Source organism: Crinia signifera, chromosome 3 (genome assembly GCF_055691185.1).
Source record: "Crinia signifera chromosome 3, ASM5569118v1, whole genome shotgun sequence".
NCBI lineage: Eukaryota > Metazoa > Chordata > Amphibia > Anura > Myobatrachidae > Crinia > Crinia signifera.
Window position 1 is genome coordinate 254,342,868 of NC_139219.1, and position 20,097 is coordinate 254,362,964.

Consider the following 20,097-nt stretch of genomic DNA (forward strand, 5'->3'; position numbering starts at 1 on the left):
CCCATTCTGAGCATGCATAGAACAAGTAAAGCATGGAGACCAAGCACAGAGCCCCCTGTGCTACAGGTTGATTGACAGGCTGCAACCATTTGGGGAGGGGGTGGTCATTGTTGGGCAGCTTTCGAAATAAATGGGGCTGTCGTCCCCATTTTAGGGGAGTGGCGATGCCAGGGTCTGCCTCTCCTGGACTCATCAGCAGCATCAACAGCTAGGCCTGAGGGTTATTCAGATGGCTGATCATGCAACTGATCCGATCCAATGCTGCATCTCTGGACACAGCAGCGGATCGCACAAGCATGAAAGAGGCATCTGTTTACTAACTTTACTTACTTTGCATATTTTGTGCTGTACAAACTGCATCCATCTCCCAACTAGGCCTTAGGTCAGCTTATATGGGTACTAAATTACATTTGATAAGAAAAGACAATGCAAAAATACCAAAAAGGTTCTTCAATTGTTCTAAGAATGCAGTTATTGGTTGTGTGAGTATCAGTACAGCTCTGAAGTGTGATCACAGGTGTTACCCTGCTATGTAATCTGCATTTCACAAAAAATAGATAAATAGATAAGTTAAAAAATAAGTAATGAATTATAGTAAGGACATGTTTTTAATATTGTGATAAAATCGCGATTTTACTGTTCAGGTGTGTTTTTAATTTGGGAGCAGTGTCGGACTAGGGCATGAAGGGTCCACCAGGGGAATGTAGTGGTAGGAGGCCCTGTTTAGGGGTGTCTCCTAAGGAGGCGTGGCCAGCTGCCACAGAGACATGGCTAACCATTAGCGAGTAGGAGGCTATGTTTAGGGGTGTCTCCTAAGGAGGCGTGGCCAGCTGCCACAGAGACATGGCTAACCATTAGCGAGCACATTCTATGGGCCCTTGATAAAGATATATAGTACAAATACTGATGCATGCATGATAATGTATCAGATTTAAGGCCCCCATCCACTGGGGCGAGGTATCGCATTCGATACCCTGCCATCTCATCCGGCAGGTGCCGGACGCGGTCCCGACAGTCGGGATCCCGACAGTCATTTACCCAACGTCGGGATCCCGACTGTCAAAATGCAGACAGCCGGGTCCCCGATGGCCACCTGCTATTTTCCCTCGTGGGGGTCCACGACCCCCACAGAAGGAGAATAGAATAGGTGGTTCGCGTAGCGATCACTCGTGCCCGCAAGGGGCTTTGTTGAGCTCGCCATGCTGTCTGAGTCCGGGCAGTCGGGATCCCGACGTCAGGCTAATGACTGTCGGGATCCCAACTGTCGGAACCACATACCACACCCCATCCGGCAGCTCCCGGGGGACAGGATCGAATACGATACATTGTATACAGTCCTTTTGCATACAATGTATCGTATGTAATCCTAGCAGGGGCTATGGGCTGCAAAAAATATTCATGGCAGCCCGTAGGATCTGCTAAAGTGTTGTGAGGCACACAGACACACACCTCACATCACACCACACTCGCAGGTAAATGACATGCAATGTGTCACTTTTTATGCGATCTGTCGCAAAAAATGTGTCGGACTTGCATAAAAAAGTGGCCATATCGCACTAGTGGATGGTGGTCTTAGAGTATAACAGCAATGCAACAGAGAATTCACCATAGTTATGTGGAGTATATGGGAGCACATCATTTATTGGTGTAGATCAAAAGATTGACAGCGTCTAGGTCAACACCAAAAATATCGACATGAGTTTTTCACATTTTTGTGTGTTGTCAATGTCGACATCTGACCACGCGGACCCCTAATTTGTGTAGAGCTTTGCTCACAATGCATCAGGCCTGGTGCCTCGCTGCACTTGGCACATCTTACCGTTCCCATTCGTGGTCCACTAGGATCATAAGGTAAGAAGAAGTCCAAAAAGGAAAATGAAGAGACTCCTTTTCATATGTCGACCATTGCTATGTCGACCTTTTGGTGTCTGACATATCATCCAGATACTTACATTTATAACTGAAGTGCACAGCTGGGAACCTAATCCCTAGAGAAGGCGGTGAGTCCGCAGGCAGTGGAGCCCACCGGGGGTCTGTGGTCCATCTCAATGCCGGGTGGCAACAGACAGATTAGCAACACTAGTTTGGGGAGGCCTGGCTGCTTTGGGGCATCATATTGTAACACTTAATCTAGCACTTTCTTTTGTACCTATTTCTTTTTTGAACCAATGTAAAGCTGTGTACACATGGTGCGATTTTGGCTATGGACAATTTTGACAATATGCGATTTCTCTTGAACTCACCAGAGCCCAGAACCATACAATCTTCACTATTTTCACTTGAGAATTTGACTATGTGCTATTTGGCCTATGGCCGAATACATTACAAGTGACATAGAGCCTAATTCTAATTCACTCGGCCCCCAGCGTGTTCGGACCGGGGGCCAATGTTTTCAAACTGCGCATGCACATATTGGCATATGGGCATGGCTGTTGTGCGGGCGCCTTTGGAGACTTGCATAGTTGCCATGGCGCTTGCACAGGGGGGGGGGGGGGGGGGGGGCAGGATAGAGGCAGGCAGGGGGCATTTGCATTTACCACAAAAACAAAAAAACGCTGGATGCACCCAGGAAAATGTTGCATGCATAGGCTCCGTCCCCCCCACCCCCCACCACCACAGACACACACAAGCACAGGTTATCAACATCTTCGTCAGTGTGCTTCCTAACAACATACAAACAAATTGAATGGTTTTTATTTTACTTAATGTGTTTTTAAGCATTAAAATGTTCCTTGTTTAGTCACTGATCATCAGACTGAAGTTTCCTAAGAGGGATTAAATACTGAATATCCTCTAGGGCAGGTGGCTGCAGACAGTTGTGCCTTAAATGACAAAGTGCAGTGAGCAATAATGGACAAGGCTAATTCTGCTTTCTGTCATTTTTGTTCAAACATGAAGTATTCCCATATGAATACAACAAGTGCTCCAGGTGCAGAAACAGACAAGGCCTGTACAACAAAGGTGGACGTTATCCCCACTTCAATGAGCAGTGCTGCTCTTCACAGACAGTATCTGCTTTTTGGATACCTTTATAGAATATAACAAGAACATTATAAACAAATGCATTTCTATTTGTATGTTGTACATAGTGTGTGTGTGTGTGTGTGTGTGTATATGTAAACTAGGGACTGACTGAGATGAACATACAGTATGTCTATGTTCCGAGTGTATCGTGTACCCAGTGGCGTAAGTTCTTTCCAGATGCCCGGAGGCAAGATATATATAAAATATATTTTTATGTTCAGAAATATAGATAGATAGAGAACACATACAGTATATATTTCAGAACTCAGCAACAGAAGCAATATCCTTTGCTTTTAAAAAACTGATTTAAGCTTCCAGGGGAGGAGAGGTGCCCCCTTGGGAGCAGGAGCCCGGCGGCAGATGACTCTATTGCCTCCCAGAGTTCTGCCTCTGCGTGTACCTTTTCACACTGTGCATGCGCTAAAAAGGAGTGCACACTCAGAACCCTAAACATTTCAATTGTGTTTTCACTTATGAATGAATGGATGTAATTGGGTTGCAAAGGGCCAAATCACTTGGCATACTGTGGCATACAGTATATAGAGTAATATGTAAGAGAGCATGGGTGAGATTTAATAGGATGAGAGATTCAAAAAGTGAGAGATTTGGTAAGAAATCTCCAATTTTTTTAAAGCGGCAATCATTTACACTGCAAAACCAGTTTAATTTTGCATTGTAAACGATTGCCGCTTTAAAAAAACTGGAGATTTCTTCCCAAATCTCTCAATTTCTGAATATCTCATCCTATTAAATCTCACCCCATATGTCTGTCTGAGGTTGTAAATTCATACAGATGATGACAGCAAAACCAGCAGTACTCATAGTGGACTGGTGCCAGATTCTTTGCTCTGTTCAGTCTATGCAAACTTCTGAATCTATCGCTGGAAAGATGGTGCCGCAGGCAGAGTACACGATAGTAGGGAATTGGTGCACTGCACAAGCTGGCACAGGGTAACAGATATTGGAGGGGAGGGGCAAAATCAAGTCACAAGTAGGGATGGCCATCGTTGGCATTGCCATCAATGTCAATTCTGCAACTGGCCATCGATAGTGCTTAACTATGCAATGGATGACCATCGATAGTTTTACATATCGATTGTCATCCATTGTATTTTGATTGATTGGCATGTGGGCCAATCAAAACACAGGGGGCAGGGCTTCGCGGGGGGTGGAGCTATGCTCCGTGTCCCGGCACTTTAAAAAAAAAAAAAGCAAAACATTGTATTCCATCGATGGAGGGAAACCATCTGGTTTTCCCCTAGCGATGGCAAAAGTATTCGACATCGGCCATGAACCATCGATGATTTCAAATCATCAATGATCGATGGCCATCCCTAGTCACAAGAATGTTTTTTAACATTTGATTTCTAGCAAAAAAAAAAAAACATTAAAAAAAAAAACACTCACAAAGTTATATAATATATGCACTATACATACAGTAAGCACCTATCAGCTTGTAAAGTGAATTTTAAATCATCCAATCAAAAGTGCTGGTGCTAGTATGAATGACATTCACAATGGCATACTGATGTCAATGGCCTTTTGATTTACCGTTTCACTATCTCATCATCCAAAAGTGTGGATTGTCTATCAGAGAAAACCAATGGCGGAGGTGTTTTATGATGTAGACGGGCAGGGCAGGCTGGGACATGTGACAGCTGAAAACGATACCTAGATAGATAAACTGCCTACTCTGCGCCTACAGTAACATACACCTGTAAATGTATGAATGTTACCTTTGTCTCCCAGCTGTCTTCACTCAACATTGTCTGTTTGAGGGTTTCCTGTAGCTTCTCAATTCTGTTTTGATAAGAAACAATTTGCAGTTCTCTGAAAAACAAAACACGTCATTTTGTGGTAATTCAGCTGTTAGTAAGGACTACTGAAAATGCACTTTGCAGGAAGAGTCATCATGTGCTGTACATTAATGCTTACACACGCCCTGTGCATGCTAGCAGCAGAAGTACACCAAAGTACAGTAAGCCCTATTTCTCTCACAGGAATTGGCAGAGCTGGATTAAGGTTTTGTGGGGACTGATGCATAAAAGACCTGCGAGTGCAAGTCTTCCACGCATAGTTGCCTACCCTCCTGCATTCTGCAGGAGACTCCCTGAAATAACAGCAATCTCCCTCTCTCCCTCATTAGTCTAGCAATCTCCCTCATGTTACCTCGCCAACATTACACTGTTACATTTTGGGGGAAAATGGAATGAGAGACAGATACATTTACATTGAATCATCAGCACCAATTCCCAGCACTTTACCAAGTATAGTACCTCTTACTAACTGCTTTGGGGCTCATCTACATTAGGATAGAAGTCATTTTAAAAGATTCCTCTCAGATGTAGAAGTACACACCCACGCTTCTATGTGCCACGTTCACAATCTCTCCATATATGGAACTAAACACACCCTTTGGTTGGAGCATGACACGCCCCCTCAATGGAGCGCTGTGCAAAATTCCACTACCAAATATAATCTCCCTGAAACTAGTTTTCAAAAGTAGGCAAGTATGCTTTCACGTGTACATGAAATAGGGGCGTGATCACACATGATGCCCTTATTTAATTTCATGCGTTTCATGGGCGTTCCCTTGAAAACGCTGGGCGTACGTATGGTAATCCGGCCGTCACACACATGTGGGGGGCGGACAGCTGACATAGCTGGATGCCAGCTGCCTGCCCATATCCCTGCTTTTGCACGGAGAAATGTCCGAGTGGTCTGGAGCACTTGGAGCTGTCTGACCGCTAGGTCCATCGGATCGGTCCATCGGCGACCATCGGAGGATGGGGGAGGTTCCCAAAGATGGGGGAGGTGTTCACATGAAACATCCACTCACGGTCCGTTCGCTCTGCGTCTTACCGCATTTGGACGGCGTGAGCGATCCATATGGTAGGCGGGGCTAAGAACACTCATGGCCGTCTGAAATACGCATTCGTCCGAGTTAACTAGAATAAGGGCCAAAGTAACAAAATATCACCAAATCAATTTAACTTAAGTGCTTTGGAAAGCTGAAGAGAAGAGTAAGAAAATGAACATTAAAATATGCAGAACCATGGAGATCAATTACACTGGCTTGTTAGGAAAATCGCAGAGCATAAACAGTGCTAGACTATCCTACAGCATAAAACAAATGCAATTTAAACCCAGTTATATTGCCACAGTGCATGGAAGACATTACTTCTGGAGTGATTGGCACAATGGAGAGATCTAATAATACATAATGTAGTGCTCGGAAAAATAATGAGTTGTCAAATAGAGGATGACTAAGTAACAGCAACTACATGTATCCTAGCATTGCACAGTCTACAGGACGGGTGATGTGCAATTCATGGTGCTGTTTTAATTAAGGTCCTAAGTAAGATTGCATAAAGTCAGGAACGTGACTGCACGGGTTTATGTAAAAGTGCACATTCAATGACTGGTGGTACAGGACAAGCCCACAGAGCTGACAGTAGGCATGCTACCATGTCTGTAACATGGACATGAAGGAAGAACAGGCTGTGCTTAGACCAGGCATGTCCAAACTATGGCCCTCCAGTTGTTGTGAAACTACACATCCCAGCATGCCTTGCAACAGTTTTAGCATTTCCTAGAAGCAAATCTGTGACAAGGCATGATGGGACTTGTAGTTTCACAACAGCTGGAGGGCCATGGTTTGGACATGCCTGGTTTAGGCCATCGTTACACACATTGGCATATATTCAATGCCGTGGGCGAGCGGTGACTGCGAGCAGGACTTTTTGCTCGCAGTCACCGCTCACCCTGTCAGTATTCAACTGACCCCCCCTCATTCGCAAATTCCCCCTCGCTCCGTTTTTTGAGCGAGGGGGAATTTGCGAATGTGCCTCCAAAAGCTGCGAGAGCCGAGGCTAATTACAGCGAGTTTGCTGCACTAGCCTCGGCTCTCGCAGTTTAGGGGAATCCTCGCAGTTCTGTGACTGCGAGGATTCCCCCGGAACGTTGCATAGTGCGAGCGGCCGGCGCGGGGGTTAAACTGCGAGGATCACTGGTTTTCTGTGATCCTCGCAATTTAACCCCCTCGCCGGCCGCTCGCACCGGCATTGAATACTGCACATTGAGTGTGTGTCTATTCAGACAGCTTAACCAAGCCCATCTTCTCTTAATACATAATGAAACTTCTGGAACGTTTATTAATACAGACTGAAATGATTGTCCATATATTATAGCTGTAATTCTCCAGGGTATATCAAAGTACATGTACAAGATAAGAAATCATGGGTACATAAGTATATATGTGTTTGTTGTTGTTGGTAAGAAGATATAAGCCTGTAGGGTAAGCAGACTTGCAGTCACACTGCTTCTCAGCATCTCATTGCAGATTCACTGAAGCAGTATGTAAAATGGAGGATATCGCCCTTTGGGGGGTATTCAATCCACGCTGCTATTTCCGACAAGGGAAATAGCAGTGGGCGCAGGGCCGGTGCAGGGCACCGGAGCGCCCCAGGCGAGTCGGGGTGGGGGACGCCCCGGTGCCGGGGGGTACCTGTTGCGCCGTCTGTGGAGCGGGCAGGGGGGTCCATGCTGGCGTCTGACAGGAGCCTGCAGTGGTGTCCTTGCCGCGCAGGTACCTGCGGCGCTGTGTATAAAGCTGGCAGCGGCGGGGGGTCCCTGCAGTGAATAAGAAATAACTAGCGCTATGTGGCGGCTGTTTCTGTTTTGAAAACACTGGCCGCACGCTAATTGGCTGAATCTCAGCCAATCAGCGTGCGGCCGGTGTTTTTAAACCCGGCAGCGCTTCCCGCACCTCCAAATAGCCCAGCAGATAGCGCTAGTTATTTCTTATTCACTGAAGGGACCCCCCACCGCCGCCAGCTTTATACACAGCGCCGCAGGTACCCGCGCTGCAAGGATACCACTGCAGGCTCCTGTCAAAAGCCGGCATGGACCCCCTGCCCGCTCCCCAGACGGCGCAGCAGGTACCCCCTTTGCACGGGGGGCGAGGGGCGAACTGCCGCCCTCCAGCTGGGTGGGTGCCTATTCAATGCTGTCTTGCCTGACAGCATAGAAGAGGCATTTTCGGCAGAACTGACCCGACTTTAAAAGCTGTTGGAACCAGTTTGACGATAACGGCCATTATAGCGACAATTCACAGCCGGTATCGTCAAACTGGGCCCAACAGCTTTTAAAGTCGGGTCCATTCTGACGATAACGGCCATGAATTGTCACTATCACGGCTGAATCGCGACAATTCATGCCCCCTTTTTGCCAATCACCAAGCGGGACATTGAATCCCCTCTGGCAATATGCTATCAAGCAAAACTAAAAAGGGCCAGGATCACGGCTGTCGGGACCCTACCCTCCTTTGACCCGTCACATGACAAAAGGCAGCTAAGCATAGGCAAATGAATATAGATCTACACAGAATAGAGTAGACTTAAGTAGAAGAGTACAGAACATTAACTAATCAAAGACAAACAAACAAGATATGTTATGTAATAATGCTGCGGATACAGTACATGCTGTCTACTTGTCACAGATGCTATTGAAAGCAAACACTAGAAAAAAGTGTGGCTATCAATATAAGGTAAAGAATAATGACAATTAACTGAACATATGATACTTGGGAGAATAAAGTTTTATAAACAAAGTTGTCTTAAGTAGAGATACCCTTTATAAAGTAAATTAAATGTTTTTAGCAGTCATTTAGAGCACAACAGAATGCTGTTAAACATTTTGTAACTACAAGCATTTTGGAGGGGACACCAAGGCACAATTCTCCCCCATAGCAGATTGTGGGCCTGAGGTAGGGCCCTTGCCTCATCAGGAGAGTGTGCATTACTTGTTCCATATTTTATAGATATATATATATGTGTGTGTGTGTGTGTTTTTGTTAGCTAAGCACGCTCGAAGAAAAAGCTTTGAGTGCTAGTCTGCTACCTTGTGATTGCCTCTGTGTTTATGTATGTGTTATTGCCTCTGTGTTTCTGTGTTATTGACTCTGTGTTTCTGTATGTGTGAAAAAGAAAGATGTAGTTTCACTAAACTTTGGCCATAATAACTTTGGAACAGCCTTCTAAATAAGGAAGGCCAGGTCACCCATTATCATAACCAGTGATAGTTTAAAGGGGTATAGGACAACTATTAATCTGTGTCCCGGTGGTTGGTACATTCACTGGGACCAACCACCAATGCACTAACGAGAGAGAGAGAGAGAGAGAGAGAGAGAGAGAGAGAGAGAGAGAGAGAGAGAGAGAGAGAGAGAGAGAGAGAGAGAGATAAATGTCTGTATGCTTCATTGTGTGTTTATCCCTGACTGTCTGCCCAAAAAACATGTTGGAATAAAGAAGTCACTACGATGTATTCTGTATGGCATGCAGAGGCTAGAAGAATGCTCTCTGCATTGTATATCTGTCATCAGGGCCGGCGCCACCACTAGGCAGGACTAGGAATTTGCCTAGGGTGCCGGCCACTGGAGGGTGGTACTGAACTGCCGAGGTACCATAGAAAGGTACCAGAAAGCAGGGAGCAGGTGAGTATGTAATCCTCCATCCTCGCCCCTCCCCTCATCCCACCCGTTAATTAACGCTGCCCCCCCAGCACCGCCTGCTCCCCGCTGGGGGGATTTCAAAATAACTGACTCAAACCTAACTCGCTCTGCACATGTTACATCTGCCCTACCTGCAGTGCACATGGTTTTGTCCATTAGAGAGAAAATTTGCCTTTGCAAGTGAACCAGAATCAGGCCCATAGTTCAGTAGCGTTAACTTTGCAATGGATGTCTCTGGGACTATACCAAACTCCCATCAGACAAACCATGTCACATGTTTTTATCACTCCCGTTTTTTCATTTTGAAACGCTGGTGACAGAGCTTGGGCCACATATTGTAGCTGCAGTTTCTCTCCGCAGCCAAGTTACCAGAATTCCCTGACTGTGATAGCATCTTAAAGCAACCAGGTTGGCCTATGCCTATCTCAATGATTAAGCTATGCACGTGTAAGAGTACACAGACAGTACAGTAAAACTGAGAAGGTTTCCATCATCCAAACATGATTAGAAAATAAATAAATCTGCAGCTAAAAGTCACCTTTCGTGTTTCAAATGATCTACTTCTTCTTGAGTTTGCTTTAAAACATCCTTCATTGTTTCCAGTTCCCTCTCCAAAATTTGAGTTCTCCTTCTGTAATTTTCTTCTGTGCTTCCCATTTCTGTGATCTCTTCCTGTAACTGCCTGCACATCTGATGCAAATGTGTCACGGCATCATCTTTCTCCCCAAGTTCCTTAGTAACCCTGAGAAAAAAAATTATAGCAATGAAATGGCAAAGTCATGACAGATTTTACAAAAAAAAAATGTTCTAAAGTGTTGACTGCAGAATAGACAGGAGAGTGTATATTTTCATAATGCAAATTATAGCAGAAATGTTGCTGCTAAAAGCTAATGTAAGAAGATGAAAACTGCCAGATTATGTATTATTACATTAGAAGCACACGGAGAACTAGCAACTATTATCCATACAATTAGTTACTTCCGGAACAGCATATACCAATTTTAACAGTGAATCAAGGATGTGTTCTCCCAATAATGTGCTATATATCTAGCACTGGTGTTCTTGTTGAGAGTAAGAGAAAATGATCTCGCTGACAGGTGGAAATAGTCATAAAAGAAATGTTCGGAGATCAGATAGGAGTTCCGGAAGCCATTATTTTTAAGTGCTTGTCTTTTTCTTTGTCCAAATATATAGCACAATTGCTTTGGAAAGAAATGCATTCCCACATTAATATATCCGCATATAAAACTGACTATTGGTTTCTGACGGAGGTATTGACAAAATCCTGCAAAGTAAAGAGGCATACACACGGAGCGATTTTCTTCTATTTTCTAAGCAATCTGACCAGATTGCTTGGGTAATACCCTGAGCGATTATGATGCGCGGTCCCGCACGTTGTTACCGCCTGCTAAGTCAGTGCATGCAGTCAAAATCTAGTCAAATTGCTAAGCAAGTGACTGCAAATCTCTCTGTGTGTACAGAATTAGAGATGGTGATCAAGATCTCTCATTCTTAACCGCTACCCGGCCTTCTTTTTGCTTAAGAAAAATTGCTTAGCAAAATCGATAAACACAAATCACTGCATGTGCATGGGCTCTCCATGGGCGATCTGGACACAGGAATATTGCCTGCCATAAATAGCTTATCAATATCACTTAGCACACATCTCTACGTGTGTATGCACCTTAAGAATGCTTTCAAAATAGAAGTGAACGAACATAAGAGAAATCTTAATCAAATCACCCAAATCGCCTGAAATAGAAACTGTGTAGGACACTAAAAACTGGGTGAGGAATAGTCAAACTCTGCTACAAAGGTGACGTTGTAGAAGAGGTTCATATCACAGGTAATACACCATGGCAAGTCTGAGCACAGCAACAAGGCACAAGGTAGTAATATTGCATCGACCAGGTCTCTCCCAGGCAAAGATTTCAAAGCAGTCTGGGGTTTTGTGATGTGTTGTACACGCTCTTTTGAAGAAACGCAAAGAAACAAGCAATGTTGAGGACAATGGACACAGTGTTTGGCCAAGGAAAAAGTGCATCAAAAACCCTTATGCTTACTTTCGTTCGAAACTGAATGATATCCAGCAGTGCCATCAGCACAGATCTGGTAGACCCATCTACTGTTTAGAGAAGAATGTCAAGAAATGGTTTTCATTGAGGAATTGTGGCCTAAAAACCATACATTTGACTTAGAAACCAGGCAAAGCAACTCAACTATGCACAGAAACATGGTAACTGGGGTGCAGATAAAAGGCAGCAGGTGTTCTGAACTGTTGAGTCACAATTTTAAATAGTTGGCTGTAACAGAAGGTGGGCAAAATTGAAGTATGGTGGAGGTTCCTTGCAAGCTTTAGGCTGAAGTTCAGCAAATGGAGATGGTGATTTGGTCAGATTAATGGTGTCCTCAATGCTGAGAAATACAGGCAGGTACTTACTGTAACCATCATGAATACTAACAGGGAGATGTCTGATTGTCTCCAAATGTATTCTGCACCAGGACAACAACCCCAAATGCAGCCATTGTCATTAAGAAGTATCTTAGGTTTAAAGAAGAATGAGGAGTCCTGAAAGTGATGATATGCCATTGATCTCAACATCATTGAGTCTGTCTGAGATTATATGAACAGAAAGAAGGATTTTAGCAAGCCTTCATCGACAGTATGTCTGTAGTTAGTTCTCCAAGATGTTTGGAACAACCTCCCTGCTGAGTTCCTTCAAAAACTGTGTGCAAGCACAAGTATACCTACAGATGTGTTCTCCTACTACCTTGTTGCAGTCCCGCTAATCAGGCTTTCTAGTTGTGCAATGCTGTGGTATGACTCAATAGTGCCGAGCCTCTTCTCATGAAACTTTTTCCATTAAAATGTCTTATTCGCATCACTATGCAAATAAGACGCACAAGCAGCTTCTGCTAATAAGAATTATATGTGACATGCCTATATTCTGTTTGCGACTGCTGCTGTATCTGCATGCAAAATGGAACATAATGTAGAATTTCGTATGCTTATACAACCGCAGTCACACACAGAATATAGGCATGCCATATATCCTATTAACCAGCAAAAGCTGCTTCTGCATCCTATTCACATAGCAGTGCATTTCCGTCAAAATCTGAATCTGGCTCTGGGCAGAATTAGGCTGAATACCTGAGTCATGTTTAAAGTAAACTGACTGCCCACATAGAGTGGATGGACATTTTGTGCGTCCAAGTGTTTTTTTTCATCCTACAGATGGAGCCCCTCTCATTCACTGCCAGATCGTCCCCGCTGACTCATGCGCTTTGTGATTATATTTGTGTAAGATACCTTTATTATTGAAGGTTAGTGACACCTGTCTATAACTGGAGTGTGCTATAGCTCGCAGACAATGTCTAGGTCGACAGTTAATACATCACCGTAAAAGTTCTACATGCACAAGGTTGCCACAGGCAAAAGTGTTACACGGAAAAGATTAACACATGAAAAAGATAACATGAGTTTTTCACTTTTTTTGGTGTCGATGTACACATGAGCTTTTGGACCCTCAGTTAGTGTACCACTTTGCTCACCAACTTTCAGGCCAGGTGCTCGGCACACTTAACCTTTCCTAATCGGAATCCACAAGTTGAAAGTTTGAAAAGGTCCAATTCTTTTTTTTTTTAAATCATGAAAAACTCATGACGGCCTTGGCCACGTTGACATATTGCTTATGTTGACCTTTTGACCCTGTCAAACTAGACATGGTCTGCCATCTGGATATCATACATTAGTACCAACCAGAAGCAAGAAAAGATAACTACAGTACCTCAATGCTATAGTTTCTTTATCATATTCCATCCTGTGAAGTACGTTTTGGAGTTCAGCAACTTCTTGAGTTTTCAATCTGTATAAAAAAAAAAACATATTTGTAGAAGACATGCCTGAATCATATATTGCAGTTCTTTTTATCAGGAACGCTAAAATCAAAATGGTACTTGTGTAGTTTCACAGCGCCATGTCTGTGTCTGAAACTTGGCAGCTTGCCAGACGCTCTGTTTAACTGTGCGCCTGCCGCTCTAGCTGTTCTCAGCGCAGCGCGTGGCTGCTTTCCTTATGTAAGCTACGTTATCAGCGTAGCGCTGGGCAGCAGCAGCGCATGCTGCCCAGCGCTGACAGGTCACTGTGGTACTTGTAGTTGCACAGTGAAATAGGCAGTCCTGTCACCGCTGACAACCCGGCAATTTAGACGCTAAAGCGTCTAAATCCAGACTCCTGCGCACCGCTGACAACCCGGCAAGACTCCATGAACCGGACACCACGGCAATTTAGACGTCTAAATCCAGACTCCCTGCAAACCGCTAAGATGGGCAGAGGCGGAACTACCATTGGTGCAGCAGGTGCATTGCACCGGGGCCCCTGACAACTAAGGGGCCCACTGCTGCTCAAACCTGCAATGAATTACTGTGAACTTTGGTTGGGGTGGAGGAGGGGGCCCTAAATTATATATTTGCACCTGAGCCCACAACCCACAAGTTCCTCCACTGAAGATGGGGGCATCTAAATTTAGACGCTAAAGCTTCTAAATTTAGTAGGGTCTAGGGGTACACTATTAAACCTGTTCACAATGACACTAGTCGACGTAACCGCTGTCAACCTTGTTAATTCCACTATCCATGCCAACCCGAAGCATGGCGAGCGCAGCGAGCCCGTGCGGGGCGGAGGTACGCGTCCTATGACCTTTTCATACCCCCACTATCCACGTCGGCGTGGAGTTGATTTTATAAAGTGTGGCGAGCGCAGCGAGCCACCGAGCCCGAAGCGTGGTATCCGCGTCCCCTCGTGGGCTTCACAGGTATCTGCGTCTGCTCGCCACGCTTCGGGCGCGGTGGCTCGCTGCGCTCGCCACACTTTATAAAATCAACTCCACGCCGACGTGGATAGTGGGGGTATGAAAAGGTCGTAGGACGCGTACCTCCGCTGCGCTCGCCACGCTTCGGGTTGACGTGGATAGTGGAATTAACAAGGTCGACAGCTGTTCCGTCGACTAGTGTCATTGTGAACAGGTTTAATAGTGTACCCCTAGACCCTACTAAATTTAGAAGCTTTAGCGTCTAAATTTAGATGCCCCCATCTTAGCGGTTTGCAGGGAGTCTGGATTTAGACGTCTAAATCTAGACGTCTAAATTGCCGGGGTGTCCAGTTCAGGGAGTCTTGCCGGGTTGTCAGCGGTGCGCAGGAGTCTGGATTTAGACGCTTTAGCGTCTAAATTGCCGGGTTGTCAGCGGTGCGCAGGACTGACTATTTCACTGTGGAACTACAAGTACCACAGTGACCTGTCAGCGCTGGGCAGCGTGCGCTGCTGCTGCCCAGCGCTACGCTGATAAGGTAGCTTACATAAGGAAAGCAGCCACGCGCTGCGCTGAGAACAGCTAGAGCAGCACGCGCACAGTAAACACAGAGTCTGGCAGACTGCCAAGTTCCAAAGTTTCACTGTGCGCGCGGTGCCGCCGTGAAACTGCACAAGTACCATCAAAATCAAATGAATACATCATTTTCAAGCATTTTTCATTTAAACTAAACAAGGCAAACAACAAAACTCAGAATGTACTTTCACTATTGCTCTGCAGGAATATAAATACCATTTATCACTCGGTAACTGAATGTTATGTACTTAACACAAAACAACCAATGTGCATAGCACAATCCTTCCTACGGCTCACATGTGATGCAACAATAGTTTTCAACGGAAGGAATTATTCTGATTTAGAGCAAAGTATGGAATAAAAGCACAATTTGTGTGGAGCAGTAAATAACGTAATTGTGGAGGTTATTCAGGTTCACACGCAAAGCTGCATAATTCGCAGCTTTGCGTGTGGTTTAAATGCCGCCCATCAAATTATTTCTAAAGTGCACGCAAATATAAGACACTTTCTGGTGTCTTAGATATGCAGGCTCCCTGTACGGGAAGCGGGCGGGAAGCTGACATCCCCTGACGTCAGCTGCCCGCCCCCGGAATCTGTGTCATCGCCGAATTACCATGGGAATGCCCAGCATTTTAATGGAAACACCAATGAAACATGCTTCCTGCCTGCACTGCTAGGTGAAAACGTGACGGCGAATAAGCAATTCGACATGCCCGCTCACACCAAGCGGCTGCACATGAGCATAATTGCCTATGCACATGTGCAGTCGCTAAACATCGCTCTCCTGTGCAAACGCATGGGGGAGCAAATGGACTTGAATAAGGTCCTGTATCTCATGCTGCAAGATTAAGGAAATAATTAATTGTAGGATTGGAAAGATAGCACACTATGCATTTAGGGGGGTATTCAATCTTAGGCGCTATTTCCGACAGAGGAAATAGCGCCCGCCGCCTATTCAATGCTGCCGTTTCCGACAACATTGAAGCCAGATTCCAACAAAACAGATCCAACTTTAAAACAAGTTGGATCTATTTTGTCGGAAATGATCTGCCGCCATTTTCGGCTACACACCAACCTTTCCAACACTCGGAACATAGCATTTCGACTGTCGATTTCGTGTAGAGTGGGACGAAAACAGCCTGGGATTCCGACTGTGAAGGCTGAAGGTGAAAGTGAAGGCTTTGTGTAGAGGCGGCGTGGCCTCGTGCCACAAACCCTGGTTTCATCATTTTTGGGGGGCGTGCCCCCGGCCCCCGCCCTGCACTGAAGAGATTCTGTGTGCACAAGCATGGCATCTCTCCAGCATCTCTTCAGCGATCACCACTGGATCTCCGGCTCCCCAAAGGGGGATGTCAAACACATACGATTTTTGGCCGATTTCTCAGTCCGATCCGTTGGGACTGGATGATATCGGCCCAAATCAGACTAGTGCATGGACACCATAAGCCGTGCTTCTGGCAGACACACCTCTGCATGGATTCCCTGGTTCTTCAGTAGTAAATCAACAGCCATAACCTCCAGCCAGTACTGCTGAGACTTCCCTATGGCCATGGGCTTCTTCTTTCCTGCTGTCCTGGGGGATAATGGAAGCTGTCCCACCCATAGATCCAACACTCTTATCTTCTGAGCATTGTATGCTCCAGAAGCAACATACAGTACTGTAGTAACATCCAATCATCAACAGAACTCCCGTCTTAGTAATTAACCCCTCAGTGTCTGCTCTGTTAGAGAAGCAACTCTGTCTCAACATGGGAATCCGCTTCAGAGTGATAAAATACAGGTTGTTTCAATATATTAATCAATTAAGTAATATACTGCTTTTATAGCTCCCTCTCTCTATATCCAGCAAGGTTGATCATTGTCCTTTGACTTTCTGTTCAGGAGTAATTTTATTTTACTCATACAGAGCAAAATGTTGTGTTTCTGGTGTAAGAAAAACCCTTAAAAAAGGTAGGACTCGCAGTATCTGGGGAGGACAAACTGGTGATGAAACCGAAGGTGCATGACCTGAATGCATCGGGGAGTGGTATTCACAGAGTTACAGTAAAGATACTCTGACAATATTCCTGAGAGTGCAGGGAGTAAACAGAACTACTCACTACTGACACCAGATGTGACTCAGTAATGCCGGGTATTACAGTCATGTTCAGCACTGTGAAGAGGGAAAAAAAGGGTGGGGCACAAAGTGTCCCGTGAGGGCGCCTGTAAACGGGTGGCTTTGCTATAGCTGCGGTTTCTTAAGTAAAGGAGTCAAGCCCAAACAAAAAGTATATGGAAAAGTCCCTGGGTCTTTCCTTGGAAAAATTGGGTGACTATCTTGGCTCTACCTTTTATCATTGTAGTACCAGTCATCCTATATACTATATTTATTTTAAAGTGTATTTTAATAAATGTATTTTTATTTCCTACCTGCTGCATGTTATTAGATAAAAGCGCGGCTTCACATCCCTTCTTTCCATTTTCAGCACTGTGACAGTTTACAAAGACAAAATATAGCATCAATATCCCTGGTTCCAGTTCATAGGCCAAGTCAATAGGCTGACTACTATAGGTCGACAAGCAATAGTCCGACACGTGAAAAGGGTTGACATTGACAAAATGTTGACGCAAGCAAAAGATCGACGTGATCATGGATGACAAATGAAAAATTCGACATGAGTCGACAGAGACTGGGAGAATATAATAGTGTGCCGAGCATAGCAAGCCACCGAGCCCGATGCATGGTGAGCGAAGCCAGCAATGAGTTACACTAACTGGGGGTCCATGTCAACATTTTTCGACACCCAAAAACTTGTGTGAACCTTTTTCAGTGTCGATCATTACCATGTCAACCTTTTTCTTGTGTCGATATATTGCAGCGTTGACCTTTTTCATGTGTCAACCTTTTTGCCTGTCATCCAATAGTGATGGACCTATTGACTGTCGACTTTGAAACTGTTGACCTAAATATCCACAACTCAATATACTATTGATTGCAAGCTTGCGAGCAGGGCCCTCCTACCTCCATGTTGGTTTGTATCTACCCAGTTTGTTTAATCACTGTTGTTTCCGCAACGGAATATTCTGCGCTATATAAGAAACTGTAAATAAAAATAATACCCCCTTCCCCTGCACATAACAGATCAGTTCTGATGATCTATTCGGGCTTGTTCAAAATGATGCGGCTCTCATTCATACAGAAGAAAGTGCAAGGTTCTATTAAACTATTATAATAGTTGTCCGAAACTGCAAAAAATAATTGCCTATACACAAACACATTTTTAGCATGGTTGAGTGTGATTTGAAAACACATTGTCAATACGCTAGATTTAACTCAGTCCTACTGAAAGAAAACTGTTGGGTTTCTACGACTGCAGCACATGCAAAGCCACCAATGTAAACTAGAGTTAAAACGGCAACTCTAAACCGCTATCTGAAACCCTATCTGAAACCATGGGTGAGATTTAATAGTATGAGAGATTCAAAAAGTGAGAGATTTGGTAAGAAATCTCCAGTTTTTTTAAAGCGGCAATCATTTATATTGCACAATCAAACTGGTTTTGCAGTGTAAATGATTGCCGCTTTAAAAAACCTGGAGATTTCTTACCAAATCTCTCACTTTCTGATTCTCTCATCCTATTAAATTTCACCCCCTATCTTCAGTCCTATGACTTCATACCTCCCAACAGTCCCGATTTTAGCGGGACAGTCCAGATTATCAGGGCCTGTCCCGCTGTCCCACCCGCGGGCGGCAGTGTCCCGCGGTGTGGGGTGGCTGTTGGGAGTCCCCCCTGTCAGCTGCTAAGCAGCGGGGAATAAACGCTGTGCGCATGCGCACAGCGTCTATTCCCGCAGCCAGGGGGCTGGGGGCATGGCTAGAGGCTCACAGAGCCTCTGGGTCATGCCCCCATAGCGACAAAATGGGGGCGTGGCCTCGCGGGAGAGCCGCGAGTATAGGCCACGCCCCCAAATTAGGGGGGAGGTATGTGACTTGACTTCATAAAATACTACTACTACTACTACATACTGCCAAATCCAGGATTCGGAAGTTTAGACCCCTGTGTAAATATACGAACTACTAAATACATAAATAAATAAATAAACTACAGTACTACTACTACTGTGTGCAGCAAATCCACGCACACCCTTTAAAGTGTGGCCTGTGCAAAAGGGGGCATGGCTTCCCGAGAAAGACCCCTATTTTCGCAACAGTCGAGGCATGCCCAGCACTCAGTGAGCTGCTGGCCATGCTCCCCATTCCCTTTGTCTCCTGTGAATAGATGCTATGTGCATGCGGCACATTTTACCATTCCCATGTAGTCCATGTGGATTGTAAAGTATGATAAAAAAAAATCATGTTGACTCGTGCATGTTGACCTAATACATGTTAATCCATGGTCGGGGTCTCGGTCAAGGTCAGTTCTTGTAACACAACAGACAAGCAGCAGGCAAGGGTCAGGCAAGAATCTGGTACACAATGCAGGTAATCTGTATAGCGAGAGTGTAACTGGGACACAAAACAATAGGCCTAATTCAGTCTTGATTGCAAAGCTGATTTTTTTTGTCTCATCATATGTGCAGAAAGAATGAAGAATGAAAGAATAAAACTGAAATGTAAATTGCAGCGTAAAAATATAACCTTGCATAGAAATAAAATAACTCACTCAAATCTAACTCTCTCTGCACATGTTACATTTGCACCAAATGCGATGCACATGGTTTGCCATGTGTCATTTGGTTAAAAAAATAATACAGCTTTGTGATCAGGTCTTAATATCCGGCAAAATCTGTTAGCTGGGAGACTGCCAACACAGCCAGTAACTTGCCATCAATCACCTAACAAGGGGCCTTATTCAGCTTATTCCAAAACTAAAACTACTGTTACTAGCGTAAGGGAGCGCCCAGCACACCCCCTAATGCTGTGCCCGCCCTTATGAAGACCTCTCTGCCGCTAGCAACCAGCAATACCTTTTACCAAAGACTTTTGCTTTTTAGAACTGTATTCCAATAAAAGAAGCGTCCACCAATCACTTATGTGTGTTTTGCATTGTTTCTTGTACTAGGCCATTGTCATATCACTACATACCTGTGTCATCCATATTTTACTTTATTTGCATGTACTGTTACACAGAATCATTAGAAGATTAAAACTGAAATAGGCAGGAGATTATGGTGTGGCTGTGAGACGTTTTATATTG

At 44.7% G+C, this 20,097-nt stretch overlaps 1 protein-coding gene across 3 annotated transcripts in view; it reads right to left on the reverse strand.

Annotated features, from left to right (window-relative positions):
* The window catches only part of LEKR1 (leucine, glutamate and lysine rich 1), a 128,994-nt gene that overhangs the window by 12,400 nt on the left and 96,497 nt on the right, over nucleotides 1-20,097 (reverse strand). For all 3 annotated transcript variants that reach the window (XM_083177888.1, XM_083177887.1, XM_083177886.1), the window contains exons 8-10: nucleotides 13,324-13,401; nucleotides 10,074-10,277; nucleotides 4,761-4,854 (exon numbers count right to left, since the gene is read on the reverse strand). In XM_083177888.1, the coding sequence (XP_083034014.1) occupies nucleotides 4,761-4,854; nucleotides 10,074-10,277; nucleotides 13,324-13,401 (376 nt within the window). The remainder of the gene's footprint in view (nucleotides 1-4,760; nucleotides 4,855-10,073; nucleotides 10,278-13,323; nucleotides 13,402-20,097) is intronic.